The sequence below is a fragment of the Nicotiana tabacum genome, chromosome 13, assembly GCF_000715075.1.
Source record: "Nicotiana tabacum cultivar K326 chromosome 13, ASM71507v2, whole genome shotgun sequence".
In the NCBI taxonomy this organism is placed as follows: Eukaryota; Viridiplantae; Streptophyta; class Magnoliopsida; order Solanales; family Solanaceae; genus Nicotiana; species Nicotiana tabacum.
In genome coordinates, this window is record NC_134092.1 from 22,324,251 (window position 1) to 22,348,474 (window position 24,224).

Here is a 24,224-nt window from a genome sequence, read left to right on the forward strand (position 1 = left end):
CCCGCTTATGAATTTGGCCAGTATTTATTAACCACTCATAATATATTTGAGTCCAAATCCATTCAACCCGCCCAAAGATTAATAGGTTGGGCTACAACATTTTAGTTCATGAGTCTATTTGGACTGAACCCAAGTTAACCAATTATTTTTTATAGCACATTCTGACTCATGAAGTAGCCCAAATACAACCCATGAAGCTCACCTCAAAACAAAGGGATTTCAACCCAACTTATCTAAAAATTTATTTAGTTGTGGTACCATTAGTTTTTGTATCTAAGTTTAAAAATGAGAATCAAGGTATTTAAGTTTTAGGGTGTGTTTGATATGACGGAAAATATTTTCCCATTTTCCACTGTTTGGTTGCACAAAATAGTTTGGAAAAATTCTCCCCACCCTCTCCCCCCACAATTTTTTTTTTTTTTTGTATTTTCAATTTTCTATTTTTTTTTGTTTTTCTGCATCACTCAACCACTCCCCCACCCCGGGCAAATTTTTTTTTTGACCTTTTGCTTTTACTTTCTTTTGTTTTTGCACCCCCACCCCACCCGCAAAATATTTTTCAACTTACACATTTTAAATACTAATTTATTATTTAAGAAAATATATTTTGATTCTCAAAATACTAATAGTATTTACTTACCTAAAGGCTTTGTTTATGCAAGACGAGCATGATTCTAAAACATGGGTCAAGTTGGGCGGGTTGGGCTATGACCTATTGTTTAGCCCATCTTGACCCAGACAATCTTAGCCCAAGTACACTTCGGCAATGACCCATTTATTGACCTAACCCATCTTGACCGGCCCAAATTCAGCCCAACCCGCTCATTAGCCACCCCTAAATATATTCGTCAGCAGAGCATCCTTTCCCAACCATTTCATGAATATACTGCACCAGGCCCCCACTTCCTTGCTGTATAGAAGCCCCAGCACAATAACACAGCAAGTGCAGCCATATGGAAAGAATCGCTTCTATTATCAGAAGGGAGAATACGTAAACCATCCAGTAGAGCAGTAAAAATATATGGAAATGGCTTAGAAACTATAAGCAACTATAATTTGGTTTCAACATGATACTATACTTGAATTTATGTATTGAAATAAGTGTGTTCAGGTAATCCTATAAACTAGGCCAGAGTAAAAACTAGCAGCATCATGATCAACCTCTTTGTTGCATGAAATCTGGAAAACCCAGAAACTAAGTAAATCTATCATTTTACAGATTTCCTATATCTGCCAATCCTAGAACCAAACATTCAGGGGGAGAAATAACTGAGAAGGTCAAATATCTTAGAAAGAGATATGTAAGGAATAGGTGTTCTCTAAAATAGGAAAAGTAAAAAGCAACAGCTATATTCTATACACACCAACCCAAAATCGTATCCATTCCCTACATTACAATTGAAGTACCAATTTTGCAAGCAAACTCCCTTAGCCAAAACGGGTGCTTGCTCAATGAAATCTCAGCATATACCTTAACTTCCTCGGAGGAAGGTGACATCCTCACATTAACTGCCGTGCTGCTATCTTTTGCTGAACCTAGAGCACCTTCTTTGCAGAATGGTACGCTTCCTTCGAAGATGGTCATCGAGCTAATGTAGAGGTGAGCTGGAAGATTATCTAGTTGTAGATCCGAACAGGCTTCTCAAAAGTGTGTCGGTTCTGCAGCACCAATATTAATCACTTATACATGTCACAAAGAAACAGGAAATAGTACACATAATAAACAACACGGCTTTGTAATTCGAGGGAACTTCACTCTTTAAATAGCATGCATGGCGAAAAAAGAGAGTATGTATATTTAATCTTACGTTCTCTAAGCTTACCAAGAAAACAATTCTGAACTGAGAAATTCTTTGATCTTAAACCATGGACTAAATTGATTACCAGATCCAATGAGATACAGGTAATTATTATACGGAAAACAAAATATAGGCAATCAAGAATCAAGATCATGAAATGTTCTTACTATACTAGACTACTAGTAAACATTCAAGCATACAAGTGTTCTCCAGAAGATAGACATGGCCAAAAACTCCAAAAGATGTTCTCTCAAGATAACCGATGGTGATAACCCTTGCTCAAGCCCAACCCATGTAACAAAAGAGACCCTCAAAAAATTTGTTTCTTCCCCCTTCAAAAGTTTAGGAACTTGGATAATTAGCTTCTGTAGTATAGTTAGTGCCCCGGGGTCAAGCCCAATTTTCTTTCGACAATGTTAAAATTCTTGCTCCACTATAGTGCTAAAGACCTAAGAATCTTCAGAGGGTTTCTAATAGATATGCTTCAAAATTTTGACAACTCACGCATAAAGCACAAGTGCATACCTGGTTGGCAGCATGTGATCTTTTTGGAGCATTGTCAGTGTGCTCTAATCCAAGGTACTGCTCCCAAGCACCATACACATCTCTTTTCTGTGAACCAATTGGAAAATTAAGATAATCAAACACATGATGAGGACTATACATCAACAGAGATGACGGAAAGGAAGCGCCGCCTACCTGAAAACGATTGGACACGACATCCGAGTCCTCGAGGTACTCCGGACGGCCCATGGATAAAAATGCAAATTTCCACTGCAGAGCAAAAGTAGCACAGGTCAAAAAATTTGAAGAACAACAAAATTATAAACTTTTACCAAAAAATAACTCGGAAAATTTCCGAGACGACAATTTCCTGAATAATAAGAGAAATGCAAAGGTATGATGATTGAATACCTTTGAAAACTCCTCATCTGGAGCCTGCAACTTTTTCTGAATACGAGCTTTAACTTCTGTCAATGTGTCACCCTCATGAATAACCAGGAAAAAGGGATCACCAAAGTTATGTATTTGCTGTAAACACAATAGATAGGAATGAAAAAAAGGAAAAATAAAAAAGAGGAACAAATAACAAAGAATTCAAGAAAGAACCTCCCTTGAAATAAACAATTACTGCAACAATATTTATACATGTACTTACTGCTTGATTTTGAGATGTGTCCTTCATAAAATGATAAACATGAATTAATCGACTATGAGGACCCAGGTTTTTCTCCTCTTCAGGAATCTGTAATGCAGAAAGTGTGTTAGTAGTTTGCAAACATCTGTAAAATCTATGCTACAGCTATTATAAGTTTATACTCTAAGTGGAGCCTACACAAGCAAGTTAAAAAGAATTCATAACATCGATTCTAGAAAATAAAACATACTTATGACATATCAATGACATCAAAACAGAGTATTCTGGACGGATGTAAACAAAGAGAGGTAAAGATATAGAAAATATTCATATGACCAAAAATATCTGACTACATATGTCATGTTTCAGTACATTATGCTAGATGGTCAAGCAGGGAAGAACTGAAACAATCATGAAGATTGAAGCTCGAAATGAGAAAAGAAAATAAAAAGCAGGGAACAAGAGGCATTCATATAGATCCATTGCCAGAAAGTAAATCCTACCTGCTCTTGTGAATAAACTAAGGAAGCAAAAATTAGATATTAAAACCTACCTCCTCTGCACGTAGCGTCCAGTATTGATCATTTATGTTCTCAATCCTTTCATTAAGGGGAAAAATCTGCAGTAAAAAGACGGATGCAAGGTTACAAATGCTACCAAGGGGCAAACTGGAAAACATTGTTACATCATGTCCTTTCGTGAATTTCTTTACCTCTTTTGACAAAACATATGTCCACTGTTTAATTACACACACACACACACACACAGAGTAAATCATGTTTCATAAGCATACATCCACCCAGACACATGTATGATATTCTTCTTTTCTTTAATCTAATTTTTTTTTTGGTTGGCCTCTACCATATAGCAGTGTCCTCTAGAAAACAAAGAAAGTAAAAAAGATTAAAATATACAACAAGTAAGCTGATCTGAGTACTGAGAAGCGAGAAGCATCTCAGCAGATCCAAAAACACAGTAAAAGGAATACCTTATATATCTTGTGGTAAAAAACTTCCAGCAATCTTAGTTCAGCATCCGGCGTTGATAATTCAACCTGCTCCATAACAAGAGATAAGATGAGCGATCTTCTTACTACAGAAGAGAGAAGGTCAGTTTTTTCCCTTTCTCCTAGTTCCCACAACATGTTTATAGACTTTTAACTTATTTTTGGAGGGGGGAGAGAGTTCAAAGGCATCCAGTTCTAAAGCACAAGAAAACTCCAAACTACCTTTGCTTTCAGGTCGTTAAGGACATCTCCTATGGTACTTTGTTTTGGCAATCTGATAGTATGGATAGTGACCTGAAAATTGTCCAAGATTATATTACAGAAAGATGAGGAAAAATGTGTCATCATACAGAATGACATTCAGCACTCACTTCATCTTTGGCAGCATGATGGAAAGTAACTTTGAGAGCTTTTAAGCCCTGCAGCTCTGGTAAAGGAATATCCAGGACTTCATAATACAGAATATCTGAAGTCTTCAAAGAGGGGATATGATGTCAACAGTAGCTAGTAATAAACAACTGTATGAGTAAAAGATACTTACACATCTAGGGAAAGCCAAAATAAATAGAATACCTGATTATAGTGACTGAGCATTTCTGTGAGACGATCAACTCCACGATACCTTATTGGCTGCGGTTTTGGTTGCTGTGAGTAGCAGTTATGTGACGTAAGCCTTACTTTTGATGCATCATCCAAGCCAAGATGGCGAGCTAAGTGTTCAACAACTTCATCATAGTTGTTCTTCTTTGACCTAGAAGCATGTCATCAATTAATGAAAGGAGTTGACAATAAATACAAATCTAGAACTTCTAATACAAAACCAGATACATACAACTCAAGACTGAACTCGTCCTCCTTGGGTTTCTCCAACGAACGAAAACGAACAACCTGTAAGCCATCCAATAGAGCTCGTAACTATCAAAAATACTCAAGATATTTTGAAAAATACAACTAAATAGACAAACATTTTTCTCGAACTCCTCCCCAGTCGAACTGGGATCCTAAATTGGGTCAAAGTGAGCAAAATAAAGTATAGCAGGCATGAAACCTAAGATAGAGCCACTGTCAAAATCTACTGCCTGCAACAACCTCTCATACTCCAGCAAACACTATCAGAAAAACGGTGTGCAGTACATACCTGGCGATTGTGCACATACTCCAAAAACAAAGGAACCTCAGGAAAGCGATATTGTTCGCTGTCTTGATTTCGAAGGGATTTCTGAAAGCAAATAATATCCCCATCTTCTAGCTGCAAAACCGTGGTATTGCATAAAAAAATTTGTTGCTAATAAATCCAGCAGAAGAAACAAAAAAGAAAAACTATTGAAAGAAAATGACTACAACACCAAAGGCATAAAAACCTCAAAGTGGCAACTGGCTTGATTGCACATACCTGACTGCCGCGAAAACTCAACTTCCCGTCTATGTGTTCACACATCACATTGGGTTCAAATTTTATTTCCTGTGAATAACAAAACATGAAAAATCACATATCATATGTTAAGAGTTAAAAAACTATTAGCAAGAGAAGAAGAAAACCTAACCTCAAAAAGTTCAATTTCATCATCAGGCAAAAAGCCAGCCAACTCATTTAGCTTTGTTAATATCTCAAGAGGCTTGCCACTTCCTTTAACAAAAAGCCGACCAACATACCTGACAACAAAAAGGAAATTAAAGGGAGAAAGACCAACAAAAGTCTCAGTGAGAAGTATGGAGTTGATGGTCCCTAGATTACTAAGTCTGTTAGCATCCTTTACGGTGTTGGGGTTTGGAGGAATATCAGGAACCTGTGACAATAATTTATGGACAACATTAGTTTCAAAGTTGGGGATGGGCGGAAGACCTCTTTCTGGAATGACTGCTGGATTGGACATGCTCCTTCGAAGGGTTGGCCTGACATACATAGACTTTACCTGATGTTAGAAGCAATAGTGCCCCACAGAGGCAGTGATGGTTAGAACCTCAACTTTTAAAGGACCTTAAGTTACTGGGAAATGGGTAGACTTGCTGAACTGCTATTGATTCTGGAGAATTTCCAAGGTCTGTCACTATGCCAGGACAGGATGATTTGGAAAACTGAAAAAGCAGAGGTCAATTCACAGTGAAATCTTTGCTATGATAGCTTCATTTCAAGAGAACTTCAGGATAATTTTTGGCCTTGGAAACAGATCTGGAAAAGTAATGCTCCTTACGAGAGTGTGTATCTCATGGTTGGTGACCTATAAATCATTCTTGACCCAGGATAACTTACAACGAAGAGGATCGCAATTGTGCTCCAGGAAGTTCAGAGAGCATAGATCATTTGTTTTTACACTGCTACAACACTGACCAAAGGACAGTGTTCTTTAACATGGTGGGACTTAAATGGTGCATGCCCAGAGACACAACTGAGCTTTTGAAGTGCTAGAACATCAAGGGCAGGAACAAGAAATAGGAAATGGTGGTACACTATACCTTCTTGTATTTGGTGGTCCATTTGGAGGGAAAGGAATATGAGGTGCTTTGAAGAAAAAGAAAGCTCTATTCAAAAGATCAAAATGAACCGTACTTTTGTTTTATTTTTGGTGTAAGCAGAATTTTACCAGTGAAACAGAGGAGCTGTTAGATCTGATAGGATCCCTCTAAGAAGAGAAGGGACAAATTTTTGCTTTTAATCTGTAAATACTTTTGCTTGCACGTTCTTGGTGCTTTTATTCAGTACAATTACCAATTCTCAAAAAAAAAAACTCAACCACAGCATGGCTTCTCACATATGCAGCCCAAAGCAGTTGGACTTTTGCAGCACTTCCAAGGTTCGAATTCATTAAAATTTGGAATAAACCCTATGAATATGATGACCTTATCAAGTCCAAAAGAAGTATACTCATGCTCTATGGTGTCAGATTCAAATCTCTACAATGTCTTTTTAGACCCCTCTAGATTAAGTAAAAGTACAAAGCACCTGGTCATGTTTTCTCAAAATAAATAAGGAAAGATCCCAAATTCAAGCATGAAAATCACTACTTTAGTGAAAGTATTCCAGCTATAGTAAAGCAAATGTAATACCTTATCTCCTCTTTCAGAGGGTCATAAAGTTTGAAATATAGAAGGATATCTTCCTTGGTCTTCTCTGGTGGAGGAAAAGGTTGCAAATCCTGCAAGAAAAATAAAACACAAAAGTAAACATGAAGAATAAAACCTCACAGAAAAAGCATGCAACATGTGAATCATCGAAAGGGAAGACAAATAGGAAGATGATACATTACCAGGCCAAATTCTACTTCCAGAAACAGTTTCAGCTCAGCATTGTTCGCTTTATTTGAAACCTCCCTCAGTTGGCCAACCTAAAAACACATCATGTAAGATCATTAACACCGACTTAATCAAGCATTCCCATTGTTTACAGATTGTACAAAGCATGCACTACATAAGAAAGAGTACCAGACGAAAATGATCGTAATACCAGCAACAATTCTTACACACTTCAAGAAAATCACTTTCAAGGGGGGTCTGAGGGGTCCCAACACTTAACCCAATACAAAAAAATGTCTGGAGAGAGAGAGAGAGAGAGAGAGAGAGAGTGTGTGTGTGTGTGTGTGTGTGTGTGTAGAGAGAGAGAGAGAGAGAGAGAGAGAGAGAGAGAGAGAGAGAGAGAGAGAGAGAGAGAGAGAGAGATCAATGGACTTGTGAACCAGCCATGGATGAACCAACATGATCAGAAAAATTAAAATCCTATTCACTAACGACTGAAGACATCTATTTCACTAAGCAAGGCGAAATTGGTGAATGTGAAGTTCATAACCAAAATTTTCAAAAACGGAGTTACGATTGCCATAATAATTATGTTCCTTAATGTATCGAAGTCTACATATCTGTATTTCTTTCTTTGTTCTTGCTAAGATACAACCTTACCCACAGCCTTTTTCTTTGGGTAGATGACAGATCAAGAAAGAGAAATTGATGAATCAAACTGTCCCATATAGGCGCAGACCGTATAAGGAATTGTATAGTAATGACCTACAGCTTCACACCACTGGCAAGAATACCATGCTGAGATTATTCTTTTTTGTTTTTTTGTATGGTTGCTGACTGTTTTACTGAGGATGGCTGGAAGCTGTAATTTAGGAGGAATTTCAATGACAGGGAAATCAATGAAATAAGTCAATGACTAGAATAATTGGAGCCTGTGTTCTTGGATGGACATGGAAGCAATGCCCAGGTTTGGACAGCTAAAAGGGATGGAACATTTTCTGTTAGCAGCTGCTACAACTTATTGCAGCAAAAACTATGTAATTGGGAGGAGAATTTGCCCTGGAGGATGCTATGGAAGACTAAAGCACCTAATAAAGTTGCCTGTTTTGGTTAGGTGGCAAGAAATGCATCTTAGACACAAGAACCGCTTCAGAAGAGAGGATTTATATTGTGCAGTAGATGCTTTCTCTGTGAGAAAACTTTGGAATCAACCGACTATATATTACTTCATTGTGATTTTTTTCTTGGCAAATTTGGACATTATCCTAAATATTCTTGGTTTGCAATGGGCCATGCCACAAGAGGTGCAGAGGTTACTCTTTGCTTGAGAGAAATAGAAGATGTTTTGAGGAGGGAAAACAACATTTGGCTTTTATCAAATGTAGATGTTTGCAAAATCTGCTTTTCTGGTGCAAGGGAGGATGAATGTAACTAGGGGCGTCAATGGATAATTAAAAACCGACTAAACTGACCAAACCGTATCGTACTGAACCGATTGTTAGGTTTCTTTTAATAAAACTATAGGTTTTTATGTAAATCTATAACCGTATCGATAATTAGGATACGTTTTTTATTTTATGAAAATAAACCGAAAAAATACTGAACCGTACCGAATAAATTTACATGTTAAAACTATATTTATATATTAAGTTTAAAAATAATAAAGCATTAAATTTTTCTTGGGTCTTGAAATTATGAAAATAGTACAAGCCAACAAGTAATTAAACACAAAATCCTAATTCCCAAACCTATTATGCTACTCCTATAAAAACTAAATTATTTTCAGCATATTCACTAGCAAGACACAAGGTATTGTAGCGATTATGAGTGGTAAACTACAATGTATTATGTTTCCTCTCGTTTGATTTAGATTTATCTTTTTAAATATTTAATCTTCTATAGACTTTATTCTTGAGTCCCAGTTCCAACTTGGTTATTATCTTTCCACTCGTGTGATTTATATTTTCTTTGTATTAATTTGCTTAATTTTTTTGACGCTGCTGTAGAATATTGATGGATCTATACTCTAGCCATCTTTCATATTTTCTTAATTCATCACTCTTTAAAATGTAAAAATGTCTAGAGAGTTTTGTTAAGTCCTATAAAAGTACGTATAATACTGCATTCTACTTCTTCTAGTGACTTTTACATGACATTTTTAAAAAAATCGAAAATTAACCGAACCGTACCGATACCGAAGAGAAACCGATATGGTTGGGACGGTTTCGAAAAGTCTAATTTTGGTTGTACATAATAGAATAACCGAACAATTAGTATGGTACAAAATTTACAAAATAACCGGCCGAACCGAACCATTGACACCCCTAAATGTAACAGATATTTTAGACTTTTTAGAATCTCTGAACTGAATGTGATATTTCTGCATTGAAATGTCCGTAACTCTGGTTTGTACCTTCGCAATACCCTCTTGGTATTGCCTTAATAAAATTACTTATCTTATAAAAAGATTATAATATCTTTTTGTCATGTGATGGGATAAGCCAAGAGCAAATTTTATGTGGAAAACCAAACATGATTGGCAGATTCCTGAGCTGAAGAGAGCATCACCAGTAGAACTGCAGTCATAATTCAGGCACAGAGCACACTGCAGGAGATAGGATTGGAAGACAGAACTTACGGATTGAACTTCCTCTTGAGCTGTCAATGGACGATTAGGCCGATACGTATGGTTCTGGCGTTTTGCCCATAGCCAGTAACGTTGAAATTGCACTGGTATACCTAATTCTTTTGCAACCTCCTCCTGAAAACAGATATACCATCAGACAAATGCCATACTTAAGACTTACAGTGATTAACCAATGACAATCATAAGAAATAAGTTTATCTTGTCTGCTGAGAGAGCATAAATAATTTTGTGAACCTCATATCCTAACCATGAGAACTTTGTGCTCTCCTGAATTTTTGGTTATTGTATCTCCTCATTTTCTACCTATATAGCACTCAGAACTTGAAGTTATATCTTTTCACTCAATATAAAGCACAAGTATAGAAGTTTACATTCCATATCTCTACTTGTAGAAGCAACAAATTTGACTTGACACTTCTTTATTTAACACGGTCAAACTGAATGCATCCCATGAAGTACATACAATTGCTCCTCATGTTTAATAACAGCAGTATTGCTATAAATTTTCAAATCTATGAGCAAAAGAAATGCAAAAGCAAGATAAATGTACCTTGAATTGAGTAAACGGCATCTGTTTCTGAATACGGAAACTGCGCACTTTATCATGATCCACAAGATCAAAATAAATCTCCTTTCCGATTTGTTCACCAAGGTCTTCATCACGAGCTACCTGTAAATAAAATGATTTAACTTCAGTTAAAAGTTCCCTAAATATAAAGATGCAAGAAGTAAAGGATAGAGACTAAAAGTTGAAAGAAACCTTGATGATTGTATACAGGTGAGCCTCTGCTTTCTCCTTTCTCTTTTGTTCCTTTTCTTCTTGCTCTTTCTTTAGTCTTATCTGAAATTTGAGGTTGATAGAAGATTACTATGACTGAACCAATAGAATGAGAAATTAATCAACAGTATTGGGTAGAAACCCACCCTGAGATGCTCAGCTATTTCCTTCTCATCAACATTGCATATAATCTTTTCCTTGTCACTTTCACGTATATAAACAAGCATATACGCGTTCGAATATTTTGTAAATTTGAATGGTGAATTGTTGAACCCAGGGTTTGTGTGCGGTAACTGTTAGCAAGAAATGACAATTAAAATGCGCACAAACCTAAAAGAAAATGCAGGATATACACTTCTTTTAATATAAAAGATCCAAGCATAACTTAAAGTGTACAGGAATAGGACGAATACCTCTTCCTCACCACCATACTGTTCTTCCAAAGCTCTCTTTGTATCTTCTTTTGTCACACGCTCATCATCAAATTTATACCTAACAAGACGAAATGCATAATGAATCAAACCAATAATCAGAGAGTAAAATCTGGAGACATTATGTCAACGCGAAGCAGCCATCAAGAAGACCAACAGCATAACCACTTGGCAATCAAAAGCAAGCACAAACAGGTGGAATACTGGATAGGGCGTATGTCTGATACAGGAACATTCAAATTTTAGCAAGTTTTAACAAATTCCGAAGAATTCTATGAAGTACGTAGAAAATGGAGTATAACAAATACGAAGCTTTAGAAATGTTCAAATCTTCCTCTGGCAGGGCTAAATTAAACTAAAACATTAAGAAAAGGATAGATGTTCAAGAAAAGCCCAATTATAAATGTTGAAGAAGCATGTCAGCTGACTGCAGAACATTGACAAAAGCCCAATTAGAGATGTTGGAGAAACACGCCTGCTGACTGCAACAAACTGCATACCATTGATCAGAGAGTGTTGGCCTTATATAAGCATAATAGTGCCCCCCATGCACCCCACCGCTGTGAACTAAAACACTGAAAAAAAATAAAAGAAATTCACCACGTTATTCAACTTAAAGGTTGACCAAAAGCTTTTGAAAAAATGAGCAATAACTAGCACCGAGAAGATTATCATGAAAACAGAATAAATTGAGACCTGTGCAGAGTGTAGAGATTGCGGACACTTCGATCTGCGTCTGGAGATAAATATTTTCCATTCTCTCTATCAAGGTCAAGTTGCAAAGGGAACTCATATCGGTCATTTATCTATATTGTCAATAAAAGAAGTGATTTCAGTAATAAACATCACATGGAAAACATATAGTTAGAAGTCAGCAAGCTAGCAAAACAAAAAAAAAAAGCCCCATCACTGTAACCAATTCCTCAAAAACTGATCTCAAGATGAGCGAACTTCCTTACCATGAAATATGAATACAGATCAAAAATAAAGTAAAACTCCAGATGAAAGACAGATGGAGAAAAAGTTTCAGCCTGCTTAGTCCATGAAAGTATGAGGAGGTGGCCATTTTACGGTACTAATAAACAGGAAACTCCCATGAATGCATAAGAACAGATAAGACTAAGCCAAATTGCATTTTTTTGTGCCAATCTAATTTATGTATCGTTTATAGGATGCCAGGACTAATCTGAATTAAATTTAAAAATTTCTCTTAGTTTACTACTTATCCAATTAAGAGAAAAGAAAGAAAACATTGTCACCTACACCTGTACAATCAAGTGGGATCAATTAATTACCTTGATCATAGCATCCCGTGCAAAATCATATTCGAAGCGTTTTAACTGAAGTTGGAGAACAGGAGGGAAGTCAATGAAAAGGACACCTTTTCGAGCATCCTGTAAAAACTGGGAGTTACAACGAGAGAGCTATGAAGAAATCAGATATCAGAAATTTAAGGACATTAAAGACATTTAACCTGTAAACCATGTTGTTCTGCATGATATTTGTTGTCACCCTCAAGGCGTTCTACTTCAACATACTTGTCAAAAGAAGCATACACATCACGACATCCTTTGACATCAAGCTGAAGATCTGACCAAAGAGACATTTTTATAAATAAAATGATAAAATGGTCTTCCAAATTCCATTCAAAAACCATCACAAAAATTAAGCTAGTTCTGTAGGTTCTAAAACTACCATAAAAAGATTCTTTTCTTGTTGATTTGTAGTCCACATTGATGCATTCGATATAATTCATATGATGCCCCTCAAGTAATTGTTGTATTGTGCCCTCTACAACAGTTCCCTGAGCCAGAGAAATAAAAGTTAAAAGAAATTAATAATCCAAAACAATAATCTTGTTGCTAAAGAAGTATATCATCCAAGATAAAGGTGTTTGTAAGTTCTAAGTCTTCAATTCCATTAGACACATTACCTTCATCTTATCTTCGAGCTTTTCACAAAGAACCCTGTTAAGTTCTTGTACATCATGCTGCATGAAAGAATCATAGGTATCCCACCCAAAGGACTTTGTCAACTCTTTTGTTGATACACTAGTGTCACTATACTGGAGCTTATAAAACAAGCTCTGTAAAGCCAAAGGGATGCTGCTGGACGGATTGTCATTCTCAGTTGTTGGCATATGATACACAGCCTGAGAAACAAGTATAAATTAACCATCTGTAGGAGGATAATATCAAAGACATCATTCATGCTACAAGTCTAACCTTTCTAAAATAGGGAATATGGTATAGTGTTTGGAGGAGAGAATTCATATAACAAGTGGCTCCCTGATTCTTAAGGCCAACACAACCAGTCTCCTTCTTAGAGTCATGGGACCAGTAATCAATGACTTTACGCACGGCAACATCAGCTTCAACTATGACAGCATCATCCACAAGATAACCTCTTCCAGGATCATATAGCTCACTAAGAGGCATGAATGACGTGAAACCCCAGTCACTCTCTCTTGCATTAAACTGGTGCTGAGTATCTGGCATAAGGATCATAACACTTAACAAAACAGCCAGCATACGAATCAAATCACAATTCTCTATGACATAAATTCAGACCCCTCAAAGGAAGAGAGCACTGAAAGTAGCATCATAAAATAAAATATCTCCAGAAGCGTAAATTAGAAAGGTCAACCAAACTGATTGAAAAACGAATTCAGGATATACTCAAGAAAGATGGCAATCGAATCAAGTTTCCTTTAAAGATATCCCCCGATCAGGATTTATTCTCTCAAATACAAGAGAGTAACTTTATACACCATCTCACAAGCTGATTGAAAATGAATTCAGGACATAGTCAAGAGAAGATGACTATTTATCAAGTTTCCTTTAAAGGAATTCCCTGATCAGGATTTTAATCTCTCTCCAATGCAAGAGAATGACTACACACACCATCTAATTAATTTTCTCCAACAAGCTGCTTTAAAATCCTTTCTCAGGAAAGCTTTGAAGGTCGAGTTAAAAAGATGGACAAAGCAGTGCAGAATCTTCAAAATCGATTACAGTAAACACCATAGACTTAAAAGTAGGTCAAAATCATTTCTAGTCAGATCCTTTAGGCAGTCCCTTCCAAAGATGCATTACATAGACCCTCTACAAAATAATTGCAGTCATCAAGATCGCAGAGGTGGTCTTTGATCAGATATTCAATGTACTGTTCCCCAATGTATGAACAATCAAATGATCTGCACCACTAAACCAATTTTACATGCGCCCGCAAGTTGGCCCAGACACAGCCGCCACAAAAAAAATTAGAGAAAAAAACTAATTTGCACAAGCACTCTATACATGTGGGAGGGCGCAACCCTTGGTTCAACAGTACAGTTTCTCCTTTGGCTCTGGTGACCTGGGCTACAGGTTTGAGGCATGGATAAACCTCCTAGCAGAAAAGCAAAAGGAGTTGCTACATACGATATACCCCCACTTTCCCCTACCCCCATACTAGCTTTGCATGGCATAAACCCTTTACTCTATACAAAGTGGCATCTGGAAGAAGAGGAGACGATACGTCGGATAACCTCATCCCTCGCTTGTGAATAAGCCCATATAAACAATTGAAATGCAAGAATTGCCTCTTACAGAGAAACCTATAATAAAAGAAAGTAATGGTCTACAAGAAGCTTGCTATTCCATTGAAAAACTGGAGATCGTAGCTTGCCTAAAAATTATACCAAAACAAAATGACTTCTGGCTAACATGGAAAACTCTACATTGTGTCCAAAGAGCTGATAGTTACAAGCAAAAAGCTTTTGCCATTTACATAAAAAAATTAGCTAAAAATTATGTATAAGAACGTTAAAATATATTGTCTTTATTAACTCTACAAATGACTGGTACAGTAGGTCTTGATCAACACCCACACGGTGACCAACGAGATTCAACTTAATAAACAAACCTTTTCAGAATCTATTAGATTTGTCAGTATTATAAGAGGCCTTTCAAAAACACAACAGGTAAAGAAAATAATGATAAAGGTGAATCTATTAAGTTTTGGCAAAACAAACAAAAGAAACTCATGGAGAACTAGCAAGTTGACAGGAGAATAGAGCAATAAGACATTTCATTCAACCACATCATTGTTGAATAAATTTTTAAAAGAATTAACAGCTACATAAAAACCTAAGTCGTGTGTTTTAATATTAAGTGCCCCAACTATAACACATGGGTGGAAGTTCCTTTAATACTTGGTTCCTTACTGACGGAAAAAAATCTAAAGTATGCATAAAACACTGTGGACATAAGATATCCAGAAAGTCTAGGTTTAATTATTACTCTCCACAGCTGGCAATGAGGAAAATCAGAGGAACCTAACCCTAAAGCCATATTCAAATGGCTTAAACTACACAGAAGTTAAATCAGCTATAGATTTTCCCTCCTTTTAAACCCATGCACAAAAGTTCATATATTTATACAACAAATGAGAACTCTGACCTTTTCTCACTGTGAACTTGTTATGAATTCGGTTGAGAATAGCTAAGCTAAACTGTGCATGTCTACTCCACCCATAAGGCAATGTTGCAGAATCTGCCACATCTAAATACATTGATAAATTGTCCACATTGTTCCCTTTTGGGAATATCAATATCCTCCTGCCAGACACAATGCACCATATAGTACATAAAAAAATATCATATCCGCATTAAATTTGTAAAGCAATCCACTAAAAAGCAGGATGTTGAAAATAATTACCATTTATATCCTCCTACATTAAAAACATCAGAGTACAACTTCTTCACATTCAACCTTGAAAAATTATCGATAGTCCATGTGAACCGGGCTGACGCCGGATCATCCACAGTACTTGCTGTGTCCGCTGGTGCAACTGCCAAAAATAAAGAGCATGCAATATCTTTGAAAGACCGAGAAAAAGATACAATATTGATCAATCAACCAAAACTCAATCCAACTTGTTGGGGTCAGTGATATGAATCTTCTACATATTCTGCTCAATTTGGCTCCATTTCATTCTAATATTGGTCGGTAATTAGTCTTATCAGGCAAATTACAACATGCTACAATTAAACAACGTAAAGATGTGCGAACATACACATGTATTCCACTAGTAAAGTAAAAAAACCACAAATGACAAATAAAATGACTATAAATACATTGTTACTCTAAACATGTGTGTGTGTGTGTATGTGAGCGCGTAAAAGTAGGTGAGATACCTTCCATAGGCTGAGGTCCCTCAGTAGGAAAGTCTGAACTGGGAACAAGCATTTCGTGCCCTTCTGGCTGCCAAAAGATAAACCAAAGAAGCAATTAATTCGATCTAACAAAGCTGGACAGCTTTGATCAATCTTTCGCATTTTAAAAAGTGATAGTCAGGCCAAGTTTTACACCGCTATCACATCAGGTTATTGAATTCGGCATACGTTCATCTAAAAGATGACTTTCTTTTTTAAAATTCTAACAAGCAAAGAGCCTTTGAACAAAAACAGGCAAAACAAAGTAGAGCTGAAAAATCAAAGTGAATTCATAGAACAACACAGCGGGTTAATCATCACTATCGAACTTCAGAGATTTTTGTCAATTCAAGCCGTAATCACAGAAGCTTAAAATTCAGCAACCATATATCCAAAAAGGATTTAAGTTATATGCACTTACAGTGCAATGAAAGTTTTTACAGCATGCGTGTCATTTAACCAATTATAACAGGTTACTTACCAATTTCTTCAAGATTATCAATCAACGTTATTAAGTAAAGTTACCTGCAATTACCTTTTAAACGACCTAATTGTGTTAATTTATTTTCACCGACAGCGCATAGAACTTAAGCTCATCCAAAAAAAGGAATCAAAAATTTTGCAACACGCCACGAAATAAAGCTACTTCAGACAAAAACAATACGCTAAAAAGAGTAAACTGTAAGAAAAAAAAGTAAATTCACGCAGTAACGCAGCTTATGAGTTACTCAGTATCGCGTTTCAAAGAAATTTTAGGTCAACATCACACCACAATCACAGAGGACTAAATTCAGCACCTATAAACAAATAAAAAAATCACCATTTTCAAACTACACCAGGCAAAGCTACTTCAAACAAAAACAATACGAACGTGCATTCACCAGCAACACAGCTAATAAAATCAGTCAGCGTCAGCGTTTTAAAGAAATTTTATGTCAATTTCACACCGCAATCACAGCGGACTATATTCAGCACCTATATTTTCAGAACTACACCGAAGCAAAACTACTTTAAACAAAAAACAAATACGCAAAACAAAGTAAAACTATGAAAAAAAAAGTGAATTCGAACAGTAACAAAGCTAACAAATTTTAGGTCAATTTGATACAGCAATCACAGCGGACTATATTCAGCACCTATAAATCAAATAAATCAAACTTTTAAAAATTACACCAAACAAAGCTACTTTACGTAAAAAAGAGTAAAACTGTAAAAGAAAAGTGAATTGAAAGAGCTTAAATTACAAAGAGATGAAGAGGAAGATTATTGTACATCTATCGGAGGAGGAGTGAGAAGAGTCATTGCCGGAGAACTGGTGACGGTACGATCTTCGGCGAATATGAGATAATTCCGGTAACTGAGAATTCGACGAATGTGAGAGGGAATTTAAACGTGAAAGGAGGATGGATCGAGGGACTTATTTGAGTTGGAGTTCTTGTGTGATGAGGAAAAGGAAGAGCCGAAGAGGTAAGTGAAAGGAAAGAGGTTTATAGTAGGGGTACTTTCGGTATTTCATAGAGGCTTTTTTTTGTTTTCTTTTACTCGAACTCGGTAATCTACAGTCGGTCAGTGTAAGGCTGTAAGCTGGTCGTTTTTTAAAATTGTTCTCACTTTTTCTCTCCTTTTTTATTTTTTTTTATTTTGCTTCTTTTACATGACGGTATAGAAAAAGGGAAAAGAGAAAGTGAGATAGTAAAAACTAAACTCACACCTATTATACTAAAAAAAAAAAATATTTATGAGTTAAAAGAAGCTTACCGAGGATATAAAAGTGTGGGGAGGTCAAGGACGAGGGTTGTAGGTTGACGGATAATAATTTGTTTCTCATAGGCTTACCAGTAGTCCTAGGATTATTTTTGTATTATTTTATTCATAATTTTTTACTATTACATGGTGTGTCATTCGCGCATGTTAACTTAATATATTGTTGTTACTATTGTTTGCTATTTTTTGCCTTATCTCCGCTTTTTCTTGAGCCGAGAGTCTATCAAAAATAATATTTTTATTTTTATAAGATAGAGGTAAGGTTTGCGTACACACTACTCTCCTTAGATCCATTTATGATAAAACAGTGAGTTTGCAAAGGAAGTTATTTTATGATATTCAATATTGTTGGAATAATTGTTGTTAATACGGTAGTGCAATTGAATGTGATCTATTTCGGACAAGTCATGATTTTTGTAGTATTAGTTATTGAAGTTTTTTGTGAAACGGTGGAAATAACTTTACACTTAAACAAATGTGTTGAGCTTGAGTTGTACAAACAAAAAATATTTTGTTATGAAACACTTCAACACATCTAAAAGGGAGTTGTTTTCTCTTTTATACTAGTATGTTAGGAAGTCTAATGGAAAAAATAAAATATATTTATTACAAATAGACATAAAAGGACTTGACGTTACTTCAGTTTATCGAGGACATGACTTCGATAGGAGGGTGTGAAGGTCGAACATTAGGGTCGTGGGTTGACGGGCAGCTTATTTGTCTAATCTTTCCATTAGTATTAGTACGAGTCTTGTATTTTCATATTCTTAGCCCCTTGCTATTACACGGTATGTCATTAGTGTTGTATTCTTAGATTTTTGTTTTGCTTCTGTGTCTTATTACTTTGTTGTTGTTACTGTGTGTTTATTGCTTCACTTTCACTTCTCTTGAGACGAGGGTCTTTCGAAAATAGTCTCTTCCCCGTCATAAGGTAGAGGTAAGGTCGATGTAGACTTTACCCTCCCTAGACTCCACTTGTAATATTTCACTAAGTTTGTTGTTGTTGTTGTACTTGTGTACGGTCAAAACCGATTTGAGTATGTCGTACGGACTGGTCGAGACGATAATGTTTCGATCAAAGGATATCTGCATGACAAGCTCGGTCAAGGTCCGAAGTAAGGGCGGCGAGCTTCGAGCTCTAAGACCGATCAATGACAAGCTCAATATCATTATCGAGCTCATATCCAAATCGAACTACGAGGCAAAGCGGAGATTATCGAAGATGCATGAACCGACCAACACTCATCCTAAATACCGAGACCCCAAGTCAGAATCGAGCTCGGACCAAGGTCGAGGGCTCGATCTAATACCGAGCTCGAGCTAGTATCGAGCTCGTAGACTAGGGCCGTTGCAACCGCACTATGGGAGAGAATCTTGGCGGAAATCGAGGAAAAGACAATACATCATGGGCTCTCCACTAAGTATTTTTTATTGTATATAAAGTAGGATCCCTCTACTATAAGAGGGACATGGATTGTAAGCAAGCAGGACACTCTGTAACAAAAGATCACTTCTCATATTGAAAGATATCCCCTTGTGCTCGTTTCATTTTATCTTATCCATTCGTCTTGCTCATTATTCTCATTCCCATAGTCAAGAACTTAGATATTACTATTTCTCTACATGGTTTGTATCAAATTATATTATATATCTTTAGAACCATACTCAAATTTAATTTTATCCAATTTTTCGGGTAAACAGTTTGGCGCCCACCGTGGGGCTAAGGATAACAGTGATCGTTTGATATAAATCTACAGTACACACCAGCTTACAACTTCAAATCAGCAATGGCTTTACCTATCGACCACGAAGTCGGCCTTCAAGATGAAACCAACAACTTGGCACCTAGGGCCGGAAGGCCACTTAACGATGGCACCGAGGCTCGAATCGAAGTACCCGAAATTTAATACGAAGTACCATTGGATGTCAATTCACAAATAGCTCTGGAGGCGAATCAGCGTTCCGAACCAGAAAGAAGCATTCAGGGCGATACTCGATCCGTAGCCCGAGACACCCATAACGCGGGGAAAATCGGGGCCGGCTTACGTATGATCTTCGAGATGCTACAAGCCCAACAAGTAGCGATAGCTCAGTTACAGAGCCAAACTCGCATACAAAGCAGGCCGGATTTCAATCCACTTCGAGAAATCACCCCCAGAACGGAGCCCACTATAGTGAAATCAAACAACCAAGAATCGGGGACCACTCCCGAAATTACTAAATTGCTCGAGGAACTCATAAAACGAGTTGAAGCCAACGACAAGAGAGTGGAAACATACAATGCCAGGGTCGATCAAATCCCGGGGGCTCCACCAATGATAAAAGGGCTTGATTCAAAAAAAATTCATACAAATGCCTTTTCCCTTGAGTGCGGCCCCAAAATCAATCCCCAAAAAATTCCGTATGCCCGAAATTTCCAAATATAATGGTACGACCGATCCTAACGAACATGTCACCTATTACACATGTGCCATCAAAGGTAACAATTTGGAGGATGATGAGATCGAATCCGTGTTGTTGAAAATTTTCGGGGAGACCCTCTCGAAGGGAGCAATGATCTGGTATCACAATTTACCACCAAATTCCATCGATTCTTTTGCCATGTTAGCAGATTCGTTCGTAAAGGCGTATGCTGGTGCCATAAAGGTTGCAACAAGAAAATCAGACCTCTTCAAAGTAAAGCAAAGGGGTAATGAAATGCTAAGGGAATTTGTATCCCTATTTCAAATGGAACGCATGGAATTGCCACCGGTCACAGACAATTGGGCCGTACAAGCTTTCACCCAAGGGTTGAACGAGCTAAGTTCGACTGCATCACATTGGCTGAAACAAAATTTGATCGAGTATCCAACAATAACTTGGGCGGATATACACAACCGATACCAATCAAAAATTAGGGTCGAGGATGATCAGTTGGGAGCTCCGTATGGACCCGTGCATCAGAACAAGACAGCTACTAAAAACTAAAAGGAGATCGACAGAGAGCAAAGGTCAAACAGAGACCGATATCAACCGTACGTCGCAGATCGGGTGAACAACGGTTCAGCACACAATATAGTTCGGAACAATCGAAGGATTGATCGAGGGTAAAATTCTCGGGGACTTATGAGTAAGAGCGGCTTTGATAAATATGTCGATCTTATAGAAGCACCTCGATTGTCAGAATATAACTTCAGCGTTGGTGCATCCGCTATTGTGTCGGCTATCGGACGCATCAAAGACACTAAATGGCCTCGACCCATGCAGACCGATCCTGCCCAAAGGAATCCCAATCAAATGTGAGAATATCATGGCACCCATGGCCACAGAACGGAAGATTGCAAGCAACTAAGAGAGGAAGTAGCCTACTTATTTAACAAAGGACACCTTCGGGAATTTCTGAGTGATAGGGCGAAGAACCATTTTAAAAACAGGGATTTCGGCAAGCAAAACGAGCAAGAAGAACCGCAGCACGTCATTCACATGATCATCGGCGGCGTCGATACCCCTCAGGGACCAGTGCTTAAATGCACTAAAACATCGATTGTGAGGGAAAAGTGATCTCGGACTCAAGATTACGCACTCATAGGGACTTTGTCCTTCGATGATGAAGATGCAGAAGGAGTCATCCAACCTCATAACGATGCACTGGTAATATTCGTACTCATGAATAAAACTAAAATTAAGCGTGTGTTAATCGATCCAGGTAGCTCGGCCAACATTATCAGATTGAAGGTCGTAGAACAGCTTGGCCTGCAGGACCAGATCGTACCCGCAACTCTGGTTCTAAAAGGATTCAATATGGCATGTGAAACCACCAAAGGCGAGATAATCCTACCAATAAACGTGGCCATAACTATCCCGAAAATAAAGTTTCACGTGATTGAAGGCGATATGAGATACAATCCCCTTTTCGGAAGGCCATGGATCCACAATATGAGAGATGTACCTTCGACCCTACACCAGGCCCTCAAATTCCTGACATCGAGAGGTGTCAAAATAGTGTACGGAGAACAATCGACCGCAAAGGAAATGTTCGCCATCGAGGAAGCAAAATCAATGTACTCGCCTTCGCCGATAAAGGGACCGGGCTCAGAAGGAGAACGTGACACTAAATAGCAATCACAGACATCGGCTTCGACCTAGCCAGATAACCTGAAGATCGAAGAAGATGATGATCAAAAGGTCCCTCGATCTTTCATGATTCCCGATGACTCTCACGCCACCAAATCAACAATCGAGGAACTAGAGCAAGTCACACTAATCGAGCACTGCCCCGAGCGAAAGGTATGCTTGGGAATGAGGTTGAGCCCCGAACTCAGGAAGAAACTTGTTCAATTTCTTATCGATAACATCGATTGCTTTGTCTGGTCCCATTTAGATATAACAGGGATCCCACCGGATATAACGACGCATCGGCTAAACTTGGACCCTAGGTTCAGACCGGTAGAGCAAAAGAGAAGACCCCAGTCCGAGGGAAAGCACACATTCATAAAGGACGAGGTAACCAAACTTCTCAAGATAGGGTCCATTCGGGAAGTGAAATATCCCAAATGGTTAGCCAACGTAGTTGTAGTGCCTAAAAAAGGGAACAAACTTAGGATGTGTGTGGACTATAAGGATTTGAACAAAGCATGCCGCAAAGATTCCTTTCTGCTGCCCAACATCGATCGCATGATCGATGCCATGGCCGGCCACGAGATCCTCAATTTTCTCGATGCCTATTCCGGGTATAATCAAATCCAGATGAATCCGGAGGACCAGGAAAAGACTTCATTTGTCACCAAATATGGAACGTATTGTTATAATGTAATGCCCTTCGGGCTAAAGAATGCAGGGGCTACTTACCAACGCCTAGTAAATAAAATATTCGAAGAACAAATAGGAAAATCAATGGAAGTTTATATTGATGACATGCTAGTTAAATCCCTGCGCGCAGAGGACCATTTGACCCATTTGCAGGAAACGTTCAAAATTTTGAGGAAATACAACATGAAGCTCAATCCCGAAAAATATGCTTTCGGGGTCGGTTCGGGCAAGTTCCTCGGTTTCATGGTGTCAAATCGGGGAATAGAGATTAACCCTGATAAAATCAAGGCCATCGAAGACATCGTCGTTGTGGACAGCGTGAAAGTCGTACAAAGGCTAACGTGTCGGATTGCAGCCTTAGGCCGGTTCATTTCGAGATCATCTGATAGTAGTCACAATTTTTTTTCTCTACTCAAAAAGAAGAACAATTTTGCCTGGACCCCAGAGTGCCAACAAGCATTAGAGGAACTAAAACGATATCTATCAAGCCCACCACTACTTCACACTCAAAAAACAGACGAAAAACTTTGCTTGTACTTGGCAGTATCGGAAATCGTCGTAAGCAGTGTCCTAGTTCGAGAAGAGCAAGCCATGATTGCAGGTCTCGAGCTAGCTAAAAACTTGGGAGAAGAAGTCATTGAAGCCAATTGTGATTCTTTGCTGGTGGTGAGTCAAGTAAACAAAACCTTTAAAGTTCGAGAAGGAAGAATGCAAAGGTATTTAGACAAACTGCTTGTCACTTTGCACCGTTTCAAACAATGGATTCTGCGGCATGTTCCGCGAGAACAAAATAATGAAGCCGATGCACTTGCGAATTTGGGATCGTCGGTCAAGATAGATGGCTTAAGCTCAGGGACTGTTGTTCAACTTTCGAGATCGGTAATCGAAGAAGGTCACGCAGAGATAAATTCTACAAGCTTAACCTGGGATTGGAGAAATAAGTATATTGAATATTTAAAGAGCGGAAAGCTCCCACCAGACCCTAAAGATTCTAGGGCCCTACGGACTAAAGCTTCTCGATTCACGTTGGCTTCGAACGGAACGCTATATCAAAGAACATTCGATGGCCCGTTAGCAGTGTGCTTGGGTCCGGGAGATACCGATTACATCCTACGGGAAGTGCACGAGGGCACCTGTGGGAATCACTCCGGTGCCGATGCATTAGTTCGAAAAATAATCAGAGCAGGGTATTATTGGATCAATATGGGCAAAGATGCAAAGGAATTTGTTCGTAAATGTGATAACCCAATGATCCATCAACCCGGAGAGAAACTTCACTCAGTCCTATCCCCATGGCCGTTCATGAAATGGGGAATGGATATCGTCGGTCCTCTGCCATCGACCCCAGGTAAAGCCAAATTCATTTTATTTATGACTGACTATTTTTCTAAATGGGTTGAAGCGCAGACGTTTGAGAAAATAAGAGAGAAAGAAGTTATAGACTT

General features: G+C 37.9%; 1 protein-coding gene across 1 annotated transcript; it reads right to left on the reverse strand.

Annotated features, from left to right (window-relative positions):
* Nucleotides 1-1,055: 1,055 nt before the first annotated feature.
* LOC107760236 (ubiquitin C-terminal hydrolase 12) lies at nt 1,056-17,673 on the reverse strand. Its single transcript, XM_016578257.2, has 32 exons — nt 17,500-17,673; nt 16,210-16,276; nt 15,731-15,863; nt 15,473-15,630; nt 13,256-13,521; nt 12,964-13,182; nt 12,726-12,834; nt 12,505-12,620; nt 12,326-12,424; nt 11,727-11,836; nt 11,531-11,605; nt 11,013-11,091; nt 10,746-10,892; nt 10,582-10,662; nt 10,372-10,491; nt 9,813-9,935; nt 7,189-7,266; nt 6,989-7,077; nt 5,488-5,596; nt 5,337-5,405; nt 5,082-5,192; nt 4,776-4,831; nt 4,517-4,694; nt 4,315-4,416; nt 4,166-4,237; nt 3,926-3,991; nt 3,491-3,556; nt 2,959-3,045; nt 2,715-2,831; nt 2,499-2,573; nt 2,325-2,411; nt 1,056-1,659 (listed from the first exon to the last, which is right to left on the reverse strand). Exons 1-32 carry the CDS (start codon nt 17,527-17,529, stop codon nt 1,618-1,620), a joined length of 3,336 nt encoding a protein of 1,111 aa, XP_016433743.1. The 5' UTR covers nt 17,530-17,673; the 3' UTR covers nt 1,056-1,617.
* Nucleotides 17,674-24,224: the final 6,551 nt, after the last annotated feature.